The 27,851-nt window shown below is 38.5% G+C and overlaps 1 protein-coding gene across 4 annotated transcripts; it reads right to left on the bottom strand.

The window, feature by feature from the left end:
- Positions 1-1,312: 1,312 nt before the first annotated feature.
- On the bottom strand, positions 1,313-27,214 carry LOC117406477 (SLAIN motif-containing protein 1). 4 transcript variants are annotated; one of them, XM_034010537.3, is made up of 11 exons: positions 26,314-27,214; positions 23,620-23,759; positions 15,190-15,336; positions 13,151-13,267; positions 10,861-10,977; positions 9,551-9,700; positions 6,056-6,394; positions 5,624-5,656; positions 4,355-4,498; positions 3,309-3,591; positions 1,313-2,290 (listed from the first exon to the last, which is right to left on the bottom strand). In XM_034010537.3, the coding sequence occupies exons 1-11, from the start codon at positions 26,784-26,786 to the stop codon at positions 2,215-2,217; spliced, it is 2,019 nt and encodes a 672-aa protein (XP_033866428.2). In that variant the 5' UTR covers positions 26,787-27,214; the 3' UTR covers positions 1,313-2,214. The 4 variants fall into 4 exon arrangements, with proteins under 4 accessions (XP_033866428.2, XP_033866427.2, XP_033866431.2 ...); XM_034010536.3 differs by having other exon boundaries at positions 5,624-5,659; XM_034010540.3 differs by lacking the exon at positions 10,861-10,977 and having other exon boundaries at positions 5,624-5,659.
- Between the last annotated feature and the right edge of the window lie 637 nt (positions 27,215-27,851).

The raw sequence follows: 27,851 nt of genomic DNA on the forward strand, positions 1-27,851 counted from the left end.
GGTTTCTGGCAAACAGAGGCTATAATGCAAAACCACATATATAATTGTAGTTTAAGGAAATCAAAAGCTCATCATTATTAATTTCTTCTTTGACCAGCTCAGTTTGTCAGTAGGTGGAGACATTGGCATACAATTGTGTCTTGGTTAATTTTTCTACAGCTATGGCCAAAAGTTTTGCAACACCCTAAAGAATTAACTAATTTTGCTTCACAAAGTCAGATGAAACCTGCCAAATAATGTTACGCTAACATATCGAATTACATACTGCTTTGTAGTTTTCCCATGCACTTCATGACAAACGGACAAAAATGGAAAATGTGACATTTTGAAATGGCTTCCGGTACAAGTTTGCTTTATCATTTTCAGGAGTGCAAATTTGGCACCAGTAGACTTTATTCCTTGCAATAGGAGGCCAGTTTCTCATTGGGTCTCATATGACCCACCCACACTAATCCACAAAACACTAAAAACTCATTAAAGAGGAGGGGGCTCTCTGGTGCTAGACTTTCAAAACAGGCTAGCACCAATTTTCAGAACAATTTGCCCCTGATTTTGTAGTTTCTTTGATTGCATGATGCTACACAAAATATCTAAATTATGTTCATATATGAATATTTTTAAATGTCTCAATCCTAAAATTCTAGGGGATGCAAAACTTTTGGCCATAGCTGTATATGGATTCAGACGTGATTCAGCGTGAACTGCCAATTATTAACTATGTGTTACATGTTGGGAATACACAGGCAATGGGATGACAGTCACGATGACTGGTCAATTACAGGATAGTCCATGGTACCAACTTCATGCAGTTTCTGTGTACCCGAGACATTCATCATATACCGACGGAAAGGTTACACAGGGTTAGATCACCTGGGATTTATATAGAACCAGGGAAATTCTCTCAATGGCACTGTCAATACTTAAACAAGGCTTCGCTGAAAACATGGAATTACCAGCTTTTAATAAAGAAGAAAAAAAAATGGGACATGGGTGTCCTTACAAAGTTTGTACGACGAGGTCTGAGAAGTCTGGCCCTCTAACACAGACCATGCATTCCTGTACTGTGGATTATCTGTTCCTTTCAATTAAATTTATTACAAGAAATAGCAATACATATACTACTACAGTATGTACCTCAAAACTTATTAACCATATAATGCATTCTAGTTGAACAAATTCAACAGGGACTACTTAATGTACAATAGTTTCTTCAACCCATCAATCCTATTATCATCAATGGCACACAATGTAAACCCCCAAGAACAAAATAATAATAAAAAATAATAATAATAATAATACTCTGCACAATGACTTCAAAAAAAGAGTTTATTTTTAAAACTTGCTCATTCCCAGTACATTTGCTGTTAATAAACTACATTAAAATGTTCACTAATTTCGCATTATAAAAGTCGGATTCCACTGTTGGCTATAATTCATTGCAAGTGCAATGTGCTTTACAGTGACAACATGAACGCAAATAAATAAATGTGTAATACAATCATATAAAAAAATGAATTCACTTGAGACAGGAACGACAAAAAAAAGGATGTATCAAACTATTGCTAAACCTGTGTGTGCTCCAAACTACGTGAAACAGTTTTATCCAATACTGTTAAGGTTTTTATTTGAAAACAACAGTAGTGACTCTTGAAGGTAGTGCTAAAATCAAATTTAAAAAAGAAAGTGTCCTGGTGCAGAGGAGACAGCAAACAATATACTTGCCAACTACAGAAAAACAATTAAAAAGCGCAATGGACTGTACAATAGGCACCACAAAGATATAACAGGTCTTTAAATTCAAAACAATTAGACATTCATGTTTCATTCTCCAGTATTAAACTTCCAAAAATGGCAAAATAACTATATTAGTAACAATACTTGTAAATTCCATCATCTCATTGTAAACAGTTTAACAAATTACACCAATTATTATTTTTGGCTGAAATGATTTCGTTTGTATGCTCTGTACAATATCTTGCATCTGCAAGTTTGACATTATTGCAATGCATACAGTAAGTAATTGTACGGTTTTTAGCTCAGTACACCAGCAATTAGGCAAGTGTTTCAGATGCCTTAGACCTCAATGTTCTATTTTATGACAATAAAAGTCATCCCATATTTGAAGAACACTTTGTGAAACAGTATCAGAGTAACCCAGCCAGCTGGGCACTGAACACGACTGTCTCTTAAAGTTATTTTACAATATATCCTGTATCAGTAGCAGCCATCTCTCCAACTCCCATCCCGTAGAGTGCCAAGTGCTGTGAGAGTCTTCGGAGGCTGAAGTAAACTGGGAAAAATAAAAAAAAATATATAAAAAATTGCCATTCTACAGTGCAGTCACAAAAACGACTTTTGGACCTAGACTGAGGTTTAATTGGTTCAATTCAATAACTTTAGGTGAATGTCAAGTGTTTCTGTGCCATTAAAAAAGAGCCAGAATCACGTCCATAAGTTAAAACAATACCTGTAGGTCCTATGTTCTGAAACATAACTAAAATTGATGTGGGAATTATGAACTGCTTCAGTCAACTACAATCCTGAAGGTTGATGGCATTGTTTACATCTTTGGCTGCTGTGCCAGAACTAGCATCTGTATTCTTTACAACCAAGCAGCAGCACAGTGCACCCTGATCACTCAGTGGATGTGCCGATTCATTATTCTCACATGTACGCCAGTGCATTCCATTGCAATACAAACTCTTGCTGTCTTCTGGAATGCAACGGATTAATAAAGTCAGTGACCTAATCGATTTTAGACAGGTTTTATTTTTGTATTTTAAAAAGGCCTATTGCAACAGTAACTGTATTAATTAAATGCCTAGACCTCCCTGGTTGTGAGTGGAGGTCATAACTGCAGTATTTGGTTGTCATCTCATGCCTTATTCCTAACCAGAAGCCTGGTCATTCCAAACTGTATTGTTATTTCAAGTAGCACGTCGAACAGCAAAACACAATCCCAAAACTTTTTCAAGCAAAGTCAAATTGACACTGAATCTTCAATGGGATAGATAGATAGATAGATAGATAGATAGATAGATCCATCTATTGCAATATTTCTAATTTCAGATTATTTATACCTTTATACAAATGCTGTCTCGTGCATAAAAAACAAACATAAAAAACACATTCTGAGACTAGCAGAAACAGTGTTATAAATGAGGGGCAACAACAACAACAATAACAACAACATGTGTGATGAATAAAACACAGTGCTGTATGCATTTCCAGCTCTTCTTTGAAAGTAAATGAACATGCCCTGCTGGCCTGATCTCTTCTGGTTTATGAGCAGACAGTGTATACTGTACCTTCGAACAGGCTGTGCTAGTTTACTCCTTGGTATGCCGCTCCCTCCGATAACGGAAGCCGGTCTCGGAAGTGCGCTGCGCCCTGGAGCCACGGGGGAGGCAGGCTTGTTGGGAAGAGGAATGCCGCTGCTGGAGATCGAATGTAAACTGACTGAAGTAGGAATTCCAACAGGCCCTTGCACTGTTGGACTTACGTATGCGGTTGCTTTAAGATTCTGTCTGACAGACACAGGGAAGTTTCCAACACTGTGGACACGATGCTGCAGCTGACCGGGAGACGGAACTGAAGAAAATACAAAAACAAAAAAAATCCAAACACACATATATATGTGTATATATACTGACATAGTGTTTAAAGCATGAATATTCACATTTAACAAAATAAATGCATATTACTATACAAGACACAGAGATCCATGTTTAAAGTCAAAACAATAGTATTTACTATTCAGGAACAGCTGAATTATTGTGACATGTTGATGAATAAGGGCTCAATTTAATTGAGATGGTGGCAGTTTTAGAATACCATGTGTAGAATGTTTTATAGATAATTTGTGTTTCCGTCTTTTCAGTGATCTTTTGATGCCATCTACTGGCAAGATTCAGAAATGTATGGCACAACAAAATCATAGAGCAACACATGACAAGGATGCACATTAATTTATTAGTAACGCTAACATGGCAGAAAAAGCTTTTTATTAAAAAAAAAAAAAAAACAAACTTTTGTTTCAACTCACTTTTGATTGTGTTCTAAAATACTAATACCAGTACTGATGTTATAATACTACATATAATTCTGTGGTTTGATCCACAAGACTGGAGGCATTAATACATTTCCAATGAGCCGCAACATAACTATGTGGTAGTAAAATTCAGTCAATCAAAATAATATAAAAAGCTAAATAAAAATCAGTGGCCTTTGTATTGTTTCTCAATGATGATTGAAGCGCCACGCTGCAGTACTTCACTGACTGCCTGCTACCACCACATCACTAGACCTATTTGTGATAACACAATGGGAAAACAGAGCTCATTTGCATGCTTACTTGATGATGGCAGTCTTGAGAGCCCACTGGAAGCCCCGTGTAGACTGGAATCAAAGCTCTGACTGTTCCTAACAGAGACTGGGGAGCTGGTGTGACTCGTACTTGGCACACGAGCCAGATTCGGCATACTGCGTCGGAGCTTGTCTAAAATACAAACAAAGCAATACCTTTTAAAGAATAAATGAATTTTACACTAGATAATAGGATTTGAAATGGGGGTCTGAGAACCCCTCTAAGGAAAAAAAATATATATAGATTTTTATAATTTAGTATTTGTTGACAGCTTTAAATCAAATATGCATTATACAACTTTATTCTTAAAATCTGTTTTTTTTTTATTTTTATTTATTTTATTTGTAGAACTGGAAATATGTAGATACCCAGATATATAAACCTGCGTACCGGTAACAGCAACGAGAGATTGGAAGTAATGATCATGGTCACTTTTGCTAAAAGCTTGCTTGTTTACCAAGTCATTGAATGTTTATGGCATATGACCTTGATTATACGGACAGGATAATCAAAGGAAATGTACTTGATATTTGTTTTAGAGCTCACGAATCCAATATGACAGTTTGTGTGCTGGCTGCTTCTGCAGTCAGTTACACCCTGGTAGAACCTGTCATGAGGGGCTAGATTATAAAATCAAGATGATTGTTGCTCAATTTCAGAGGCCTCACCCTTCAAAGTGCATATTAAATATAAAACACCCAGATTATTATACAGATGTAAAGATGTTTTATGAATGAACCAAATAAATAAAATAAATATTGAAATATTGAAGATAAGCTTGGATCACACATTCCCCTTTCTAAAGAAAAGAATGCTAAAACAAAATAAAAAAATATAAGTTAACCTTCAAAACAAGGACAGGGTCTCCTGCACAGATCAGTTTGCAGGGAAAATCAAGCATTACCAAAAAACCACATGCAGCATGATTTACTACCACAAGTGAATTCTTCTAATGCATGAATATTTAAAGACCAGCAAGTAGGAAGGAAGTGATAAATTAGTGTTTGAGGCTACATTTATTTTGAAATAGACATGTAGAAGCCCATTTCCATGACCCTGATGCAAACACATTTCACATTGTTGTGACTTCCGATAAACCCAGTACCAAATTATATGCATTATTTATATTTACTTGCCATTAAATAGGTGATAAAATAGTGTTGCCATACAAAAACAAAATGCTGCCAAGTGCACTTAAACACACGTATTTTACTTAGTTAAAGTAACCGTGTTTGAGTAAAAAGCTTGCCCACTTACTCTCATACTCTGCTTGGTTCCAAACAGGAGATCCTACTGAAAGTGTTCCCAAAGTTCAAACAGATAAGTAATACAAACAAACACAAAAACGGGAAAAAAAAAGAAAAAATTTAAAACTTGTAGGTTTTTTTGTTTTGTTTTTGTGTCCTTTTGCACAAAAACACAAGTGCCTACAGTATATTTACCACTGTAGGCAAATTGCCAAGTGCATAGTTAACATGTGAATGGGGCACTGTGTGCCACTGAAAGTGGAAGGGGGGGTTCAAATGCAGGTCAGGTGAATAAACAAGTTATATTAAAATGTATATCAAATAGTAGGTCAAAGATGTTTGGCATGGTCCAGAGAAAAAAAAAAATACTCATCCTGACAAACAAAATGGCATAAACCACAAACAGGAACTCTAACACATTACTTGAAAACCGCACGTTTACCTGCACTTCGCCTGCAGTTTTGCTGTGGTTCAGGTGTGTAAACCATTGGTGATGCAGAACAATACTGTTGATAACCGTAAGTGTTCAAGTACTGTGAAGTCGGGTTCCTTCTGCAGTCTCGAATACTAGAAAAAGTCTGCGAATGTGGTATTCCTCTTTGAAAAGGGGAGCAGCGGGTGAGCCGAGGCTGCGGTGGAGGAAGGTGATCATATTCCTCATCGTCATCCAAACTGTATTGATCATATTCAAGGTCACTGCTGGCTCCTTTCATTCCCGATTGGAATGAAAAGCTGCGTCTCGTCACTGATGCAGATGTGGAAGCATAGTCCTGACGAAGACCTAAATAAAATAAAAGAAAGAGACATCAGCCCTTCATCCGATTCAATGCTGCATAATGTAGAGCAGCAGTTTTATAATCCGTTTTGTTGCTTTTCATGTAATTGAAAGCTTTCATTTTAATGCAGCTGTGTAAAGGTTGTATTTTAAATATCGGCATATCCTGAATTCACATTGGAAGTGAAGACCCATACAAAATGAGCTCTCCAGCATGTTTTATAATCTTAAACAACCTGAAAGAACAAACCAAACAACACAACTGTGATTAAACATGAGATTGTAAATGAGCTGTGAAACACTTCTAATTTAAATTAAGACTGTAAAATACTGCACAACTGGGCTGCTACGTAGGACGATAGATTATATAAACTTAATAAAACGGGTAAATCAATTCAAAATCTCAGTACACAGTGTAGTATTTAATTTTTTTTGCTGAAAAGGTATTTTGAGCACAACCATTAAAAGGTTGTCGTGCAAAATGCACAGGAGTTTGCTTATAGAATGACACGCAGGTTTGAAAGGGGAAGACCTCAAGCTAAAACTAACATTTGAAAGCAAGACAAACCGAGAAAACGTCTAGTTTTTTAAATCTATGTCTGTTTAAATATAAAATTGAACATGATTCAGATACTGCAGCTCTGGCTCTGCCTGGCAGCAATATATATTCTATTGTAGTGCATATGGGACATGAAATGCACTGAAACCCACTTTTTTAATGTTGTTTTTCAAGATATCTATCAATACTACTCATAACAGAACATAGCTTTCTGGGTTTATACTCACGGATGTTGTTGCAATAGGCTTTATTTTCTATATAATATTTACTTTTGTATAACCTGTGGGTGTATGTGGTTGAAAACACTGTTACAATTATTACATTTGTAAAACCTCTGCTTTATATAACCAATTTGGTTGGGGTCCTGTGTTTGAGAATGTGTTTACATATTGGGGGAATCGAATTAGGTCAGAGAAGCCAGAAAGACTGTGGAAAACAGGGATGTCAGTCCCTGAAGGTAACCATACCCAAACAGCATCCACACCCTGCAGCATCACAGCAAGCTCAGACAGAGCCTATATAAATTAGAACTAGAGATTAGTTTATTGCGTTCTTATAACGAAAAGAAATATCAATTTATAAACCAATATGTTTAGAAGTTGTTGCAATCAATATATCTATCTATCTATCTATCTATCTATCTATCTATCTATCTATCTATCTATCTATCTATCTATCTATCTATCTATCTATCTATATATAAATAAATAAAATAAATCCTGCAATTTAGACTATGATTCATATTGTTTTTTTTGGTAAATTGTTATTAAATCTTAATTCTCATAACAATGTTACAACTGTAATCTGACCTGTTGTGGTAGAATATAATTTGATGAATGCTGAATTACTGTTTGCCATACTTCTAGTAGTACTATGTGATACATATCAATTTGAATAAACACACATATCAAAATGGAATCATTACAGAGAATAAGTAGTAATTAATAAATATCCATCATCCCCCCCCCCCCCAATGCATAAATGACAACAACAAGAGTTGAATTCCGAGTAGTATTGTAGCCATCTTTAAAAAGACATCACCTACTGGGCCTACAAAGAACAGTCAAGGCACGTACCTCAAGGTAATTTAGCTATTTATTAGGCAGCAATCCTTAGCCTTACAGTCTGACCAGAGCCTCTGGGGAAGGCCCTGTCCCTTCATACTAATGTTGCTCACAGGAAACAGCAAAGCAAGGAGAGAGTCGGCTTCCACAACAGAGTGCCAGATTTATGCTCACTGCCATCTTTTTTTTTCGTTACACAGAAAATGAAATTTAGCATGTGTGCGTTAAGCTCGGACACAGGTATTTCTTCTGGATTTCTGTGCTCTCTGATCTGAGTTAAATACGATTTTATTAGAGCCAAGTCAAACTTGGTGTTCTTGGATGGGTTTAGATTTTCTTGTTGACTAGCATCGGTGTCGGCTGGGTGTTAAACAGGACAACATGTTGAGTTTGCGAGAAACGTTTGTTGTTTAAACTCCGTGCAACGTGACTAAGTCACAAAAATGCAATACAACTACTTTTTTTTTTTTTTTTTTTTTTTAGCATGGGCCACAGTGTAAATATCACTATTATGTAGTCTGGTTAAGTCGAATTTAGTGGGCCCTCGACTTATCAGAAATTCAACTTGCTTTATCCAGAAATTATTCATATATTTTAGCCTTGCTATACAAGAATAAAATAGTTCTAACATCAACTGACATTTTAAATTGAACGGGGCAGACGGTCTATAAATGTGCAAAATACTGTAGACACCTGCCTAATCAAGTATTACAACTATTAATGACTCGATGTCAGTTTTGTAGTAGTCTAGTTATTGAAACAGACAATTTTATAAGAAGCAAAGAAAGGATACAGAACACACAATCATTAAGAAGCATAAAGAAACGGTACTGAACAAATATGGTATCTCACTCTTGTACAGCTATGGACAAAAGTTTTGCATCATCCTATACAATTAACTCATTTTGATCCTATAGGTCGAATGAAACCTGCTGAATAATTTAATGTTAACATTGAATTACATGCTGCTTTGTAGTTTTCCATATACTACAAAAACCTGTCAAACCTAAAAATGTGACATTTTGAAATCTAACATTAAACACTGTAATATTATGGTTTGAAAGACTTTTGCAATATCATGTTGTAGTTTTTTTGATACATTATGTTATATAAAATATCTAAAATTATGTTCATATAGTTTTTTTGTTTGTTTGTTTGTTTGTTTTTAAATTAATGTCTCAATCCTAAAATTCAAGATGATGCAAAACTTTTGGCCATCGCTGCACATGCGCTCTGCGTCACACTTCCCGGTTCAAGAAATTTACCACAGATGACTCGCCTAAACTTCGACTTAGTATCTGAAGATTTGTACTGCGGGTTGCCACCTTCCTTGGAGATATTCAGAAATTTGAGGTATTAGAATTCAAGTTGTCCCATAGAAAAGTAATATCTGTGTTAGATCCGGGGCTGGGACAAATAAGATACTGAGAGTTATCGGGAAATTTGAGTAACGTAAGTTTGACACAATTCTACACAATACAATGTTCTTGTTTTCTACAGTGCCAGCTTGCAATGCATGGCAATACTGGGTCAACATACTTTCTTCTTGGAGCCGTGCCATTATCTGGACGTCAGTTAGATCCTGAAGTTTATATCCCATGGAGATTGAATCTTCATCAAGTTCAGATGTGCTCAACTCACTGTCAATTGAAGACTGCCGGCTGAGAGGAGGATTCCTCATTGTGTAACCTTTAATAAAACAAACAAAATATAAAATGTCACTTCTCATGGTTGGGATACAACCAGTCATAAAATGATGTTGACACACAGTGTTCATAAAATTATGCCATATTCCAACCATCTGCCTCAACTGTCCAATACTTTTAAACAGTATTGGACAATATATACAGTCAACCTCAGTTAACTCAACACCTTCGCTTAACTTGACAGTCTTGGTCCCGGATTTTCTCCATATAAAATATATGCATCCTGCCTCTTCATATTATATATATATATTTTTAAATCAACACCACGCTTTACTCGTAACTCGACACTTACTACCGGTACTGAAGGGATAAAACCCTTAAAAAAAAAAAAAAAAAATAAAGGATAACTCGACTGTCATTTCATGTGACTGAACTTGCATGTTTTTGAATGCAAAACAAAATTGACAATGCTTGATTTGTGTGTGAAACTAAGTTGTTGTTTATTGTTTTTGTTCACTGAGTTAATTCTGTATAATGTACATTAATTAACTTTTGCTATTTAAGCCGTCAAATACAAGCCAATACCTAAAAGTAAAGTAAACAGTTTGTGCAGTTTGTTGTTGTATTGTTTTCAAAAATAACGCTGTAGTTATTTTATTAATTCTTATTTAAACATCGAACTATACGAGTTGTACCGAGTTTGTACATTACTCTATACTGTAATTGATTCATTCACTGCAATTCTTTCAACCGTTTTCATAAGGACATTTATCTAAAAATAAGCTTGTAAATACTGTAGTACTGTAAACGTGGGAGTTCTGTTACTTATATGCATGTTAATGCCATGGCTCTTGTGCACCCGTGGTTAACTCAACACCTTGGCATCACCATGGGATGTCGTGTTAACTGTATATACTGATCGCAACAGAAGTTGACAGTAACACCATCTACATGTGTATCCAGGATAAAAAAAAGAAGAAAAAAGAAGAAGGCAAGTTCTGTAATCAGATGCTCTCCATCCAAAACCTTTAACGTATTTGTCATCAGTGTTTACTGGCCTTATTTTATTTTACCTTAAGTAAAATAATAATAAAAAAAACATTGTGTTTTTTAGGTACACAAAAGGCAAAAGAAAATAATAATAAAAACCCTCTTATCTAGTCTTAAATTAAAAGACACCAGAGAGGAAAGTCTAAATCTTACTCTGTTCTGACAGGGTCTCAGGATTTGGAAAAGAGCCTGCAGCTACACCAGAAACTTCTCCCATTGTAGGAGTCAATGTCAGGTGAAGTAGGGAATGGCTTGGTGAAGGCAATGGAGCTATGTGAAAATCAGAAACATACATTAAGAGATTTGTATGAAAAGTACTCCAGGAATTGTGCCTCGCATCTTTGCAGTCAAAAACTCAATTAGGAAATATTATTTATTTACATGCATGGACCAAAAAATAAATAAATAAATAAATAAATAAATAAATAAATAAAATAACCATAGCTAGAACAGCACTATAACCTAAAACATCCAAGCAGAGAAACTAGGACAGTGGGGCACCAGGTGTTAAACAGCAGGAAAACAACCATGTTGCATTAAATGCATCATATCTGAACCAATAATCTCAAGGCACACTTCCATACTTGGATGACAAAAAATTGAAAAGCTTGTAGATCTGAAGTGTTGTCTGGTACATACAGTAAGTAACTCAGTCAATCAATAGCCAGGCATTACAAAGCCCCAAGCTTAAAAGTGTGCAATAGCTACAGGGCACACTGAGCATACAAAAGAGATAACGGGTACCAGTCAACACGTCCCAAAACCCGGTACGGCCAAGCACTGTTGGACTAGAGTCAAACTGGACACAAGTCATCACGGATTACCGTGAAATCAGAGGTAAATGCTGTCAGACCACTGATAGATAAATAATCACAATCAGTCATAATTTCACTAACCTTTACAAAGACAGCAAGCAAATTAAGAAGGAAAATGTATACATGTGTTGCACTGCAGAATTCTGATAAACTGCTGATAATAATAATAATAATAATATGGTGTTTTCTAGAAAATAAAGACAGGCTTTTGAATATCAAAATACTTTAAACATAACAAAAAATAACATAAACTGGATTTCTGTATGCTTGGATAATATTTTCAATATTGAATTGTAATTTAATTCCGAGTATTATCACAGAGGAATGATAAAAGGCTAGTACGACATCACTTGTCAGGATTATGAAATTTGCAGTTTGCTGTATTTTGTACATAAACCAATGTAAATGTCGTACCTACCACAAAAAAATGATTCAGCCTCAAGTATAAACTTATCCGAGGATAGGGAAATCAGTTATTTTTTTAAAACTTGTTTTTACAGTATTTTGACATCCAAAAGGCTATGGCTATATTTTTACAGAAAACACAACATATATTATTATAACTGTTATTGTTATTATCAGTATTACTAGTATGCAGTAAACTACATTTCACCTGTTATACAACAATTTGAAATGTGATGGATACAGTTCTTATTAAAAATAATACCAGCCTACTGAAATTATGGAGTGAAACACAACAGCTTAATTCCATTTGCTTTGTTGTCTTTGTAAAGTAAAGGTTAGTGAAATTATGACTCTTAGTGATTGTAATTATTATTCATCAACGGTCTGACCTGAATTACTGATTTCACTGTACTGCGAGTTAATTTAAACCGGATTTCACTTGCATCTGTGATGACTTGCATCAGATTTTAATTGTGTGCCACAGTGCTTGGGCTGACATGGTTATGGGACGAGTTGACTGAACCAAGAAGTCTTCAAATATAATTCTGAGATGAAATTAAAGTTTTGGGGTGAAGGAGCCAACATTAGTCATTGCTATTGTACACTATAGAATGGGTTTGAACTTTTCTGGATTTTAATATACAAGTTATTTATGTGCTGCCTCAGCACCGAGTGTGACTTCAATGGAATCAGTCATTCAGTGACCTTTGTTTATCCAAACTCCAATCGCTGAAAATCATGTTACATCAAGACAGCAGCCTTAATATTAATCCTAAACTCATCTGTATGTTTGTCTCCATTGTTCAAAGATGTGTTTAATATTTTATAGTATATACAAGTTTATATGAAAAACTAAAATTATCTAGGACGGCTATCTGGGTCAGCTCAATGGGGCTCACTCAGCCCGTTTCATTTTTTGTTGGAAAGCATTTTTAACAAAATCTGTCATCCAACAAAAAAAATGAGGTTAAAGGCCATTCAAATATGCATTTAACACCCTCTAACACTTATTTACTATAGTATGAGGGGCAATCATTGAACAGTTCTTTTTAAAACTGCCCTGGCACATTTTCTGGTTATGTACTTCAATTTGTTCCACAGGAGCAGGAATGACCCATCTAGAAATGTTAATGTCAGAAAGGAGGGTCGGTCTCTCAAGTGATTTGAATCAGTTGCTGCCCCCTTGTTGCTGTAGATAGAAGTACTGTACTGCTGAAGCTTACTCTGTACAGCTATTGTTTTGGGTGCTGAAGAGAAGCCTACAGTAGCACCAGAAACATCCCTTCTCGCAGAAGTCAATGTCAAGTGAAGCGGGGAATGGCTTGATGAAGGAAGTGGAGCTGTGTAAAAGGGGAAACAAACATAAGATTTAACAAAATTAAAAACAGAGATTTGTGGGAAGTGCTTGGAGCACTGCAATTCCCATTTTAGGAGTGAAGAATGGGGGGAAAAAAAAGAAAAAAAAAAACACACTTTCTTGACAACAAAATTATTTTTTGCACCATCCCCTATAATTTGAGACAGTGCTGTAATATATATATATATATATATAGTGCCTTGCAAAAGTATTCAGACCCTGACCAATTCTCTCATATTACTGAATTACAAATGGTACATTGAAATTTCGTTCTGTTTGATATTTTATTTTAAAACACTGAAACTCAAAATCAATTATTGTAAGGTGACATTGGTTTTATGTTGGGAAATATTTTTATTAAAAATAATACCAGCCTACTGAAATTATGGAGTGAAACACAACAGCTTAATTCCATTTGCTTTGCTGTCTTTGTAAAGTAAAGGTTAGTGAAATTATGACTCTTAGTGATTGTAATTATTATTCATCAACGGTCTGACCTGAATTACTGATTTCACTGTACTGCGAGTTAATTTAAACCGGATTTCACTTGCATCTGTGATGACTTGCATCAGATTTTAATTGTGTGCCACAGTGCTTGGGCTGACATGGTTATGGGACGAGTTGACTGAACCAAGAAGGAGATTTGTGAGAGAAGCCACAGAGAGGCCAACAATCACTTTGAAGGAGCTACAGAGTTCAGTGGCTGAGAGTGGAGTAATGGTACACCAGTCAACCATATCAAGAGCTCTGCATAACACTGGTCTGTATGGGAGGGTGGCAAGAAAGAAGCCGTTACTCAAAAAGTACCATCTGAAAGCACGTCTGGAGTTTGCCAGAAAGCATGAGAGTGACCCAGCTGCAATGTGGGAAAAGGTTTTGTGGTCAGATGAGACCAAGATGGAGCTTTTTGGCCAATACTCAAAGCGCTATGTGTGGCGCAAACCTAACACTGCCCATGCCTCAAAACACACCATCCCAACAGTGAAGTATGGTGGTGGCAGCATCATGCTGTGGGGATGCTTCTCATCAGCAGAGACTGGGCATCTTGTTAAAATTGAAGGAAGAATGGATGGAGCAAAATACAGGGAAATACTGCAAGAGAACCTGCTTCAGTCCGCTAAAAAACTGAAGCTTGGGAGGAAATTCACCTTTCAGCAGGACAATGATCCCAAGCACAAGGCCAAAGCAACATTGGAGAGGCTCAAGAACAAAAAGGTGAATGTCCTACAGTGGCCCAGTCAAAGTCCTGATCTCAATCCCATTGAGAATCTGTGACACTATTTGAAAATTGCAGTCCACAAGCGTCGTCCAACCAACCTGAACAACCTGGAGCAAATCTGCCAAGAAGAATGGGCCAAAATCACTCCAACACTGTGTGCAAAGCTGGTACATACTTACCCCAAAAGACTTAAAGCTGTTATTGCAGCGAAAGGTGGCTCTACCAAATATTAATGTGTGTGGGTTGAATACTTATGCAAGCAAGATATTTCAGTTTATTTTTCTTAAAAATATTTCCCAACATAAAACCAATATCAAACAGAACGAAATTTCAATGTACCATTTGTAATTCAGTAATATGAGAGAATTGGTCAGGGATCTGAATACTTTTGCAAGGCACTATATATATATATATATATATCTCCAATTGTATAAATACCTATATAAAACTAAATATAATAATCTGTGTTTAATCAGTCTTATTTTATTTGTCTCTGCCAGTAATCCTTTTCAATCCTATTTTTTTGGAAACAAATTACAAATTTTCCAGTTCTTGAAGGAATTAAGATTATATTTAAGTTTATATATTTTTTGTATTTGTTAGCACAAAAGATTACAGCAGACAATAATATTGCATATATAAACAAAAGTGTGTTGAATGTATTAAGAACAGACTACACACATTACCTGTTTTCTGTGTTAGTATCGATTTAGTAGATGGTTTAAAGATGTTGGAGCAGTGAAAGCCATTGCTATAGGCACTGGCGCCTGATACAGGACTGTAAGGAAAAGCTGGAGACACAGGGCTGGGAAATAGAGTCTTCCATCTGCTAGCTGTTATCAAATCAAAGACAATAAGGAAAAAAAGGTTAAACACAGTACAGTACTATAATACTAAACGTCCTCCTTCCTGTTGCAAAGGAGGCTAACATTAAAACATGGGAAAGACATTTAGGCGGAAGGAGCTGCTTTGCATTGAAACCACTTATTGAAATCTATTGTGTGAGCTACATAGAATGGTTATAAAGTCACCTCAGCCACTTCATGTAGCTGCTAAGGAAAACAAATAAGCCACAGAGCAATTATAGGTGGAATGCAGAGCACCAGTCAACAAGATTTAAGGGCTGCTACCACAGGTCACAGCACTGCAAAACCATGTGAAGAACTACATTTTATAGAACACATTCTAAACACTTTTTTAGTTTGTGTGCCTGTGGCAATGTGCCCCGCCCATGTGTGCATATTATGTGTTGTATGGTGCGTGTGTTAATGTTGGTGTATAGTCATTGGTACACGGGATATAAACGGGTCTGTGTTTCACGTGCATTTAAAAATGTAGATTTATATTTAGGCACGAGGAGGGCACAAATCACTTCACGTGCTGGTTAAATATAATATGTGAGCACGGGGTTGCACAGAATTAATTCACGTGCTGGGATTCAAGTGAATAATTAATTAGTAATTGAATCCCAGCACAACAGTATATATAGATGCACATTTCTTTCACTCGGGGTTGGGTGTTCGGTGAGTGGAGAACGGGAGAGAGAGAAGGAGAAAATAAAACAAAGTAATTAGAAGTGTTTTCACTCACCGTGTTTGTTCGTCTGTCTGTTTAAGTGTAGTACGTTTTGTTTGTCTTTTTATTTTGGCGTATAGTGCCGTGTCCCGTGTTTTGTGTTAAAACCTTTTTATTTTCTGTGCTGTTTATTAAATGCTGAGCGAAACCATTCGCTCAGCTCCACCAAACCACACCTCTCTGTCTGTTTATTTCCTGCTTCTGGTCTGACGCCACCCACTCCGGCCGTCTTTGCGACACATGGTGTCAGAAGAGGGATCTACAGCGCCTCCAGGACTCGGGCCAGAGCAGGAACCGCATTTTTTGGAAAAAAGGCTGGAGGCCCAGTCTATGCCAGTAGCCATCCGGTTCCTGTGGTTGATGGACAGGGAGCGATGGGAGGCTTACGAGAGGGAACACACCCTAAGCACCTGGGAGGAAGGTGTGGAGTTGGTCCTCAGCTACCTGGAGGCGGTCATAACCACAACAACAGCCCAGGTAGCAGGTCCACCAGCAGTGGAGTACCTGCTGTCCCCGTCTCCACCAGCAGAGGAAGAAGGCCTGCTGGTTTTGCCTCCACATCCCAAGTGGGAGGAGCCTGAGTGTCCACAGCCCAAGCGGGAGGAGCCCGAACGTCCTACGCCTGAGTGGGAGGAGCCCGAACGTCCTACGCCTGAGTGGGAGGAGCCCGAGCGTCCACAGCCCAAAAGGGAGGAGTCGGTGCGTCCACAGCCCAAAAGGGAGGAGTCGGTGCGTCCACAGCCCGAAGAGAGGGGTCGGTGCGTCCACAGCCCGAAGAGAGGGAAGTCGGGGCTTCCACAGCCCTAGAACCCAAGCTGCCAGCAGAGGGAGAATGCCTGCTGGTTCCACCTCCACCAGCAGAGGAAGAATGCCTGCTGGTTCCACCTCCACCAGCAGAGGAAGAATGCCTGCTGGTTCCACCTCCACCAGCAGAGGGAGAATGCCTGCTGGTTTCCCCATCACAACCAGCAGAGGAAGAATGCCTGCTGGTTTCCCCTTCAGAGGCAGAGCCGCACCAGTTCCCTTCACCAGAAAGACCAGGACATGAAGCTGGCGGACCTCAGCAGCCCTTGCATAGGCTGCTGAGGGAAGCATGGGGAAGAACCGCCCGGCCGCAGAGGCCGAGAAGAGGGCCAACACCCGCACCCCAGCTTGTCCTGACTCCCTGCCTCGCTTCGCCCAAGGATGCCGGGCTCGCTTCGCCCAAGGATGCCTGTGACGCTTCGCCCAAGGATGCCTGTCTGGCATAGCCTGGGGTTGCCAGCCGCTCCGCATCGCCTGGGGCTGCCAGGTGCTCCGCATCGCAGCAGGAAGTACTGTGGCCGGAACCCCACCAAGGGGAGCTGCCGGCCACGAAGAACGTGGGGGAGGTCCGGAGACCTGCTCCCACTGCAGCAGTTTCGCTGCCGGAGATCGTGGGGGAGGTCCGGAGACCTGCTCCCACTGCAGCACTTGCGCTGCCGGAAGTACTGTGGTCGGAGCCCCACCAAGGGGAGCTACCGGCTACGAAGAAAGGGGGAGAGGTCAGGAGACCAGCATCCCCCGCAGCAATTTCGCTGCAGGCATGGACCAGCAGGCTGTCAGCCGTGCCACTACCGGCAGGGGTGCTGACAGCATGGCCAGCCATGGGCCCACTGAAGCCTCCCTTCCCAGCCCGAGACTTTGTCCTGGACTGCTGGATTTTTAAGGGGGGAGGTGGCCGTTGAGGCCATGTGTGCTTTGCACAGGGGGGGGGGGGGGGGGGTATATGTGGCAATGTGCCCCGCCCATGTGTGCATATTATGTGTTGTATGGTGCGTGTGTTAATGTTGGTGTATAGTCATTGGTACACGGGATATAAACGGGTCTGTGTTTCACGTGCATTTAAAAATTATTTATATTTAGGCACGAGGAGGGCACAAATCACTTCACGTGCTGGTTAAATATAATATGTGAGCACGGGGTTGCACAGAATTAATTCACGTGCTGGGATTCAAGTGAATAATTAATTAGTAATTGAATCCCAGCACAACAGTATATATAGATGCACATTTCTTTCACTCGGGGTTGGGTGTTCGGTGAGTGGAGAACGGGAGAGAGAGAAGGAGAAAATAAAACAAAGTAATTAGAAGTGTTTTCACTCACCGTGTTTGTTCGTCTGTCTGTTTAAGTGTAGTACGTTTTGTTTGTCTTTTTATTTTGGCGTATAGTGCCGTGTCCTGTGTTTTGTGTTAAAACCTTTTTTATTTTCTGTGCTGTTTATTAAATGCTGAGCGAAACCATTCGCTCAGCTCCACCAAACCACACCTCTCTGTCTGTTTATTTCCTGCTTCTGGTCTGACGCCACCCACTCCGGCTGTCTTTGTGACAGTGCCCAATTATTTTACCCCCGATCTTCTCCCCAATTTGGAATTGTCAGCCACTTCGTACAGCCAGGGTGCAAACATGCACACTGTGACTTGCCCTGCACACCACGTGGCTGTGCTTTTACCAGGTGAGCCACCCTGGAAGCCCATGAAGACATTTTAATGGTTTAGACAAAATGTAATACTTGAGAACTATACAGTCAATATTATTAAAACTACAGATTCAATAAGATCACTGACACCACACAGCCACTTTAGTGGGATCAATAGGGTCTGTGGTGAGCATATTTTAGAGGTTTCTAGAGTATGGGACTGCAAAGGGCATTAGTAAGACAGGGAGGCTGTGTTTTTAATACAGGGTGCCATCTAAAATTATTTATGCTTGGCAATTGTAAGGCACACTGAAGTATGTGCATGCTCCTACACACACAAGTAGTCTTTACAATACAGTACAAAAACAGCATTCATGCATGCCTTCAATAACAACAATTTGCTAGTTTCCTACACACAAAGCGGTATTCACTGCTGTTGTGAGGCAATAGCCCCTGACTGGAATACAGCTCTATTCAGTTAACAAAACACAAAAACTCAAACAAGATTCTTATTGCGCCCTAGATTTGTTCATTTTGTATTTAAAAAAGTCTACAGGTGGAAATGCACATCATATGGTACGTAAATACAGACATGACTTCTAGAAAATCAAATACTGGTCCAAAACAATGCTTAATTTCCACTTAAAAGCCAAAACGATAGCTAGCTAGATAGCTAGATAGCTAGATAGATAGATAGATAGATAGATAGATAGAATAAAAAGAAATCCCATTCGTGGCCAAAGCACAAAACTATGCATCCTGTCAGTTCAGCATTTGATATGGGAATGTCATGCTATCTGTCATAAAGAAAAAGCCACTTAGCATCCAAACCAGATTTCTTTTTTCAAACTGTAGTTGCCATGGTTACTATTATACAATTAACTCCCTAAATACATGAATTTGAGATTGCTTTTGTAAATTAGAAAGAGGTTAATGACCTTATTTCCCTTTAAATAGAATAACCAATATAAACAATTATTTGCTCATTTTATTTTTATAAAGCAAAACTTTAATAAAAAAAGAATGGTTTATCCTTAATTGATTCAGAATGTACCGTTTCAACCTGCAGCCTCCTGGGGGTTTTAGCTGCTTAGTATCCTAGTTTCATAATTTGCTTATCTACTTTGACCTAATTTTTACTACAGCCTGCAGTCAATGTCAGTGTACAATAGCTACATATGGGACATTACGTGACTAACACATGGAAAACAAAATGGCACACAGGTGGCTGTCAGAAATGGTACCTAGCACAGAAAACCGAGCTCTGAAACTGAAACATATGGGTACAATTAAATGTCAGGAAGTGAATTAGTTTAAATAATGTTCATAACTCAGACTGGAAGCTCTAAATTAATAGAGAAGGCTTTTGGTCCTTTCATGATTTGTTGCGGGGCGGCACGGTGGCGCAGTTGTTAGCGCTGCTGCCTCACAGCTCCAGGGTCCTGGGTTCGATTCCAGCCTCAGGTTCTGTCTGTGTGGAATTTGCATGTTCTCCCCGTGTTTGCGCGGGTTTTCTCCAGGTACTCCGGTTTCCTCCCACAGTCCCAAGACATGCTGGCTAGGTGGATTGGCCTCTCTAAATTGCCCCTTAGATGGACTGGTGTCCCATCCAGGGTGTAGTCCTACCTTGTGCCCTGTGTCTGCCAGGTTGGGCTCCGGCTCACCGCAACCCTCTATAGGATTAAGCAATAATCCAATAATGGATGGATTATTTGTTGCACAGCAAGCATTTATAAATTGTATCTTAACAGGGGATCCCCTCTAACTATTTATGCCATGGCTACACTGTTGTAAAATCTCAAAACCCTGTGTGTGTGAGAGAGAGAATGCTCATGTGCCCTTGCTTGGCAGTGGTCACTTCTTGTAGTTTGGAACATATGGGGCACATATTTGTCATATACATACCATCATGTATTATGCACTTTCCATTGTATTAAATGTATTATGCATTTTTTATATTTTTCCCTGTATATCATGTATTATGTATTTCTCTGTATTTAAAGTATTATGGATTTTCTTGTTGTTACTGCATCTTGTAAAAAGCATTGTGATGGTGGTCCACTATGAAAGGTGCTATATACCCTACTTGCTCAGGTTGAATACAGTTATACACAAATGCTGTCTGAGCTCTGTGAATCCCCTAGCCTATTTGCTGTCATGTGGACAACCATGAGCTGCTTACAGTATAAACTACAGTCTACACAGACAAGCCAGATTAGAAGCATGCGACCCACTGTCTGAAGGACCTTTCAGGAGTTGAGTACAAACAAAAAACAAACAAGTAACCATATCCTGACCAGTACAACAAATACATAGAACAAGAAAGCGGGACTAGTGACAGTAACATTTCAGTTAAAAACAGCAAATAAAGCAAAACAAGCAAGTCATCTCCTAACCTTGACACAGACCAGGCATTGGATACACCCATAAAAAAACCATTAAATGAGACATTATGATATGGTTACGGTATTGATAAAGGGGAAATATAGCATTCTTAATACACTTTTGCTGTGTTTTGGCTTTTGAAACACCAGGTATGAGAACACAAAATAACAAATGTCACTATTGAAGACATTGATAGTCAAAAAGTGTGAGAATGTTAGCGTTTATTTTATTTGTATTGCTAGAAAATACAAAAAAAATATAAAAACAGCATTCTACCATTCAAATAACAGAGTATCACATCTGCATAGAAAAGTCAAACTAATGTGAAAAAAATGTTACCTGAACTCAAAGATTAGTATTACAGTACCAATCTATCCTTAATTTCAGAAACACAATTTTGCTCCATATGCCTCTTCTAAGGCGTTTTACAGCATGCATGTACAGCATGCAAACCGAAAACCTTTGCATTGGTAGTTGCCCACCACAGCAGCAGAAAGCAAGCAGGGCTGAAGACATTTTTCAAAGGGAGTCAACACAATGATGCTGGTCCCAAGAGCTCTCAGGAGTACTGGATAAAATACAACCTGACAACTTTCTACCTACTGGTATTATAAATGGTACTATGCGTTCTTGATTAGTTTCAGTTCTATAGCTGACATCCCAAGCTTCATATCTTAATAACTTTATGTACACTTGAATGTAACAAATACTGTACTATTGTCAATTTGCATTTTATTAAGGCAACCGTTAATATCATTAAAACATCAGGCTGGCAAATGCCAAATTCTTTTCATTCCCTTTGTGTTATTCTGAAATAATATTTCTGTAGAATTTAATAGGCCACCGTAAATTCTGAACAATAAATGCTAGAACCCAACAGTAACTAGTGCAGCAGTAAAATGAAAACCGTTCATGTTAATTCATGGAAACCTGCCAACAGTATGTTCTGGGTGTCTCTCAATACCTATCGGTGCTCCAGAGGCCCCACTCATTATTTCTGAACATCAACCTGACCTGCTAAAGTCGTTGCTGCTGCTGTCAGGCCATGTGATGGCTGGGTGTTCTTTATTATGCTCCTATAATTCAAAGCAGTCGTCCTAAAAAGAAACTTGGCAATACAATTTGACAAATGTTTCTTAAAAGAAGTCTTCCTCACATTGTATTCACAGTAGGTTGTTTTAGTACGACTGTATGTCTTATGGTTCAGTCTCCCTTTCTCAAGCATTCGTGGTTGTGTAATCAGGCATTTGGAGACCACTAAATGGACATATTGAGAAAAAACATTAATACTGCAAAAACATTAGTATCAATTGACTGCAACCTCCTTCATGTTTGAATTTAATCCCACCAATTCTAACCAAATTGAAACATAGGAACTTTATACAAAAACAGTAAAATTAATTGACAATAAGGAAATGGTACCAGACTGCAATCGGTACTAAATAAATACACTACGGTACTGTATAAGAAACAATAGAAGCACTGATGGGAGCACATGAGGCGGAAAGTGGAAATAACCTTTATTCACAAATGACCCTTTAGGGCAGCAATGGAACTGCTCAGTAAACAATGACATTGTGAAGCTATGTGTGATGGACAGACAGGTTCACCAATGAAAGGCTCAAATCATAACAATGTAAACAAGAGGCTTTAAAGCATGAAGCTTAAAAAAGGGTTGTTAAAGGATTCCCACCTCAAGAGACGTATGCCTGACACACTCTTTCTTACTAGTTTTGTGTACTGCATATTCTAATGTAACGTCATAACACACACAGTAGATCCTGGTCAAGGTATTACCTCCAAGTTCTGAACCGCTGGTCCAATTTAAATGAAATGAAGTTTTTTTGTTGATGAAAGGTGCTGGTACTATCAAGGTATAGGCAAACGCTCAGCCTACTCACCCTAACCTAAATTGTTTATAAAAAATGCATCCTAAAAAAAAAAAAAAGTGAAAAGCTGAACCTGGAAGTTTTTGCAACGATAAAGAAGATACTTCTGTTAGCAAGTCTGTTTATTTGTATTAAGGTAGCTTCATTTACTGTGTATGTATAGAAATTAGTTTTGTTTGTCTGATTCCTTTGTTGCTGCATTCCGTCAGCATATTGATTGAATTCAAGCGAACGGCCTTACCATAGTCGTATGTAACGGGCTATAAGCACACTAAAACGAGAACTTATGTAAACTAATATATAAATGCTGCCACTTTGAACCCAACCTGTTGATTAAATAATTGCAATTTCGAAAACCACAAGTTTCAGTTTTACAAAGATGTGATTTACCACTTACAACCGACCAACGGCAAGTGGGAATAACAGGAAAATAAATAAAAATGTTGAATGTCTCTTAATACAACACTTGATTTATACATTGTGTCTAATAGTATAACACATTGTTGTGAGTGATGTAAATGCAGTTTAGTTTTTCACTTTTAAACTTTCATCCAACCAATCGGATGTCAAACAGCTGAAAGAGTTTATAAAAACCCTACCCTAGTATGCTGCTAGTATGTTTGGTATGCTTAGTAAATATATCATGATTTGAAAGTTCAAAAACAGCAAGCAATGACTGAACACTACATCCAACAAAAGACGAAATGTGCACAAAAATAATGTAAGCAAAACAAAAGTAACCTTTCACACCCATCAACATTTATTCCAGTCATTTGTGAGCCCCTGAAAAATAAACTTAAAAGAGGAGCAGCCTTAGCTTTACACCTTACCTTGTTCAAGTCTTAAGCAGAGTGAGCGTTTTGCAGCTTCCACTTCTGGTGGTGGGTTATCCAGCACTTGTCTGCACCACTGCAATGGACTGAGGGCTCTCTGTTCACACGTGAGCCTTGTTTTAGGAGAAACATACAACCTGCACCAGGGACAAAATAAATGGTTCCCATTAACAGCACTGAATTATTTGACACCACACACCAACCTGTTTTTGCTATTTTTAGCATCTGTCAGATTGCATAGATTGTATTATAACTTGGATTACTCCCTTGGTACTTTCTTCTATGAGTATTTAAGTTATAAATATGAACATGCAATTTAGGAAAATGTATAGAACAAAGTCATACAAAATGGACATGCAAAATGTTAGTTTAATGAAAGACATAGCATTCAATAGCCAAGGCATCAGGTATACAGCAAGGAGCAGTACTTTGGAAATGTACTGTATGTACAGTGACCTACGTTGACACAACGAGGACTCATTTCTTGTTACAAAGTCAATGGGAAGTCTCATCACATTTGTGCACGTGGTTTACAGGAAATAGCCTTAAATAGTTTAGCTAGCGTAGTAGATCACCATCAATACCTTGGAATACGTACATTAACAGTGTGTGGTATAATGGTGCATCTTCTTTCTCGTGTTTCCCCTTTTATAACCCTTTTGTCAGGAGCCATAGCTAAGAGGCTGTGCGGTTTATGTCCTGCCTAATAAAGAACACAAGTGCTAGAGAAATGTCTTCATGGCTTACTTGGGAGCCATGGCCATACTGCCTTGTAACAGGATCTGCAGTATAAAGGGCTGCCTGATAAGGAAGCGCTGCGATTCGATGTGGTGCCATAAGGTTTAACTTTCTTCTTATAAATTCAAAAATGTATAGCAGCCCATCAAAGTTTCACATTTTCACTTAATGCTTGCTATGCAACTGTTTAACACTTGTGTGGCTATTTGAAATAACAGTCCCCACTCCATTTATCTAAAAGACAGAGTTTACAGCCTGAAGAGGAAGCAAGCCCATTCAAATAACTGCTTATGACTTGTAGTTATGTTGACAGACACTTAGAGAAATGACTTGCACTGCAAAACTACCAAAGAAGCCAAAGGTTATGGAACTCTTTTTGAAACCAACCTCTGCTTCCCATTTCTACTGAGGGAAAGAAAATATAATACTCATTACAGAAGAGCCTTCACATTTGTCAGCAACTAGGGAGTAGTTTCCTTGGCTGGTTATCGGAACAATATGCCAATAAATAGTCATTGCTAAAACTACAATAAGACCTTGCTTGTGTGTTTACTGGGCCAGTCAGAACTGGGCTAGGATTCCGATTCCATTTGGAAATCAGTAGTGGAAAGAAAGGCCAGTGTTTTGGGAAGCTTGTTGAGAGAACAAAACAACATGCACAAAGCACGAGACTAAGGGCTCAGGCTGCTTACCTACCATCTTTTTCGGGGCGCTCTCTGCTACAACTGAGGTACTGAATTGTCAGTTTCCAATGTGCAACAGTATGTTCATTGTGAAGCGTCAAAATAGCAACTTCACCCCCAAATGGGAAGTACAATAGCTATAATTTGCAGCCATAAAATAATTCATGAGAGGAGGATAATCCCTCAAGAGGATCTTGCAAGTACAATTAAACAGTCCCACATACCTTTCAGCAGATCACACCCACAACCTGTTTCTTTTCCGGAAGTGGAAGATACTTTGGTTAAACACTACTTTTGACCACTCCAACTACGTAATAATTAATTGAGTGGTGTGAAGTCACTTGGTTCCTGCACTATGAGAACTAGAAAGAGTCCTGTTATTATAGCCATTGTAAAAATGTATGTTATTATAACCACTGAAAATTAATAGCATCTCATGGACTGTGGTTTCACACAAAAGATGATACAAAGACAACGGTGCATCGACGCTACCGCAAATGCTGCATGTTCCACACCTATGGATGTAGTCTGTCAGGAAACAGACACATTCAGTGCCTTTGGTAACCAGTTAACTCAAGTTTCATTTGATTTTGAAATGTTAATAAATAACATGTAATCTTGTGAGCCTCAATAAAACAGCCTGGGAACTGGGCAAAATTAAATAAACTAAAATAATGCTGTCTCAAATACAGGGCCTCCTTATGTGTACCCTATACAATTCAATGTTTTCACTCCTGCTATAACTAAAGTGTTGCACCCCCCTACTAACAGCTTGGAAGTGTATCTTAGTTAACCTGCACAACCTTACAAACCTGCAATGGAGATAAAATGACAGAAAAGCGATGTACGACTGAATAAATGTTTACATCAAAGTCCTACAAGACAGTATGCGGCATACAATATATAGAGGACACTCCTAATTTCTAACCATTTGCAACAAGTTGTTCACTGCAGTACATCATACTGCATGCATAAATTAGCACCCTACCTTGACAAAACACAAAACATGAAAATGGGACAATGTATTGTAGTTATCAGGGATGTAGACTTCCGAGCCTGTCCAATTTGTATGGTAATTTTGTAGGTAGGTATACACACACACACACACACACACACACACACACACACACTATATATATATATATATATATATATATATATATATATATGCACACACACACACATGGTGGGCTATGGTGGGCAAGGGTAAACATGAAGCTAATAAACAAAATTATGCCCACAACTTCCAGACAATACTGAAAATACATACCAGTTATCCTCATCCTCTCCTTCACTGTTGCAAGCAGTATCAAGGTCCAAAATCTCAACCTCATCAAAGATTGTTGGTTCTGTGCTGGCGGTGAAGCACAGCACTTCACCAGCAGCGTCAGCTACACAATGCCGATTGAAGTCGAGGTACTGTTGTTCAGGCGGGCAATAGGAACCGATTGCAGCAGGACACAGAAGCGTTGGGACAGGGCTTGGACTGCAGTAGCTCCCAGTGAATACGGGACTGACGACTCTCCCAGGGCTTCCAAACAGACAAGCTGGCGAGGACTGCAGGATATGCGGACTCGCTGTACAGCTACTGACAGCGTTGGCCCGGTTCCTTAGCTGTTCGTTTTGCTTCTCCAGTTTTCGAACCAGCTCCTGTAGCTTTTTCACCTCCATCTCTGCATTAACAGCGTTATTGTTGCAGCTGATGTCCGCCATCATCTGCGGCTTCCCCAGAGCGCCTTCCATTGCTTAAAAAAACATGAATTACTGCTAAAAGATGGTGGCTGTGAGTGCGGTTATTTTATTTCCCTGCTCTTCCAGTTCCTTTAGACCGAGATTTGTGCATTCCGCCAAATCTATTCAGTGACACTCTCCTTCCACTGTTGCATTGACTGAGATACTGCGCAAGTCACCCACAGTGAAACATACAATAAAGCCTGGCTGTCTCCTCCCACAATGCAATGAATAGAGTAACAAAAACCGTGGACCTGACCTTCCAAAAATGTCAGGTGCGGCGCGAAATGAGAAAAAAAACCCTGTAATATTATTTTTTTTAATTACTTTTTTTATTTATTTTTTGTCGTTTATTTTACTCTGCACCCAAGCAAGCACCTCCGCACAAGGTATATGTATTTTTCTGTTACCATTAATGGCTTGATGGGTTGTTTCTACAAATCACACGTTAATTGTAGCTATGTTGTTCTATGCTTATTGCAATCAGGTGTAGCTATTCTGGTCAGAGGATTGAGCAACTGGTAAGAACCCGGACAGGGGTCTGCTCCTCTTAAAACCGACACCAAATTACTACTCCCTCCCCATATCTTATATCGACAGGAATTATCATTATAGAAGTTTGCATATTTTATATTTATCAAAATGCTGCCCGACAAAGACAAAACTGCCCAAACTGTGAATTAAAACATAGAGAAACGTCTTAAAACATATACCGCATAATTACACGTTATATATAGTGTCCATATATATATATATATATATATATATATATATATATGCCTACTACTTTTTTTCTTTTTTTTTTTTTTTAATCAATTACAATACCTTTGGAACAAAACAAAAGTGCCGGGACAGGGCATTAAAAGGTGTGGTCTTCCTAAAACCTGCATCAGTGTGTGTGTGTGTGTGGACTATGTAGAGAAAGTAATCATTTGATGTAGGTTTTAGGAAGACCACACTCCTTTTAATGCCCTGTAGAATCGTAGAAGGTGCTGTCCCAGAAAAGGTGCTGAAAAGGATGCGGAGTCAATCACAAAAGAATCGCTTTGTGCAATATTTTCTCCGTGATTTTAATAA

This window comes from Acipenser ruthenus, chromosome 8, assembly GCF_902713425.1.
Source record: "Acipenser ruthenus chromosome 8, fAciRut3.2 maternal haplotype, whole genome shotgun sequence".
Taxonomy (NCBI): Eukaryota; Metazoa; Chordata; class Actinopteri; order Acipenseriformes; family Acipenseridae; genus Acipenser; species Acipenser ruthenus.

What these genes read in the sequence shown, in the direction of transcription:
- LOC117406477 (XM_034010536.3), bottom strand. Translation starts at nt 26,786, where the DNA reads ATGGAAGGCGCTCTGGGGAAGCCGCAGATGATGGCGGACATCAGCTGC. An exon ending in TGAGACCCTGTCAGAACAGA is followed by an intron (nt 9,701 to 10,860) that starts GTAAGATTTAGA and finishes GTTTTATTAAAG; the next exon opens with GTTACACAATGAGGAATCCT. An exon ending in CTCAAGACTGCCATCATCAA is followed by an intron (nt 3,592 to 4,354) that starts GTAAGCATGCAA and finishes TATTTTCTTCAG; the next exon opens with TTCCGTCTCCCGGTCAGCTG.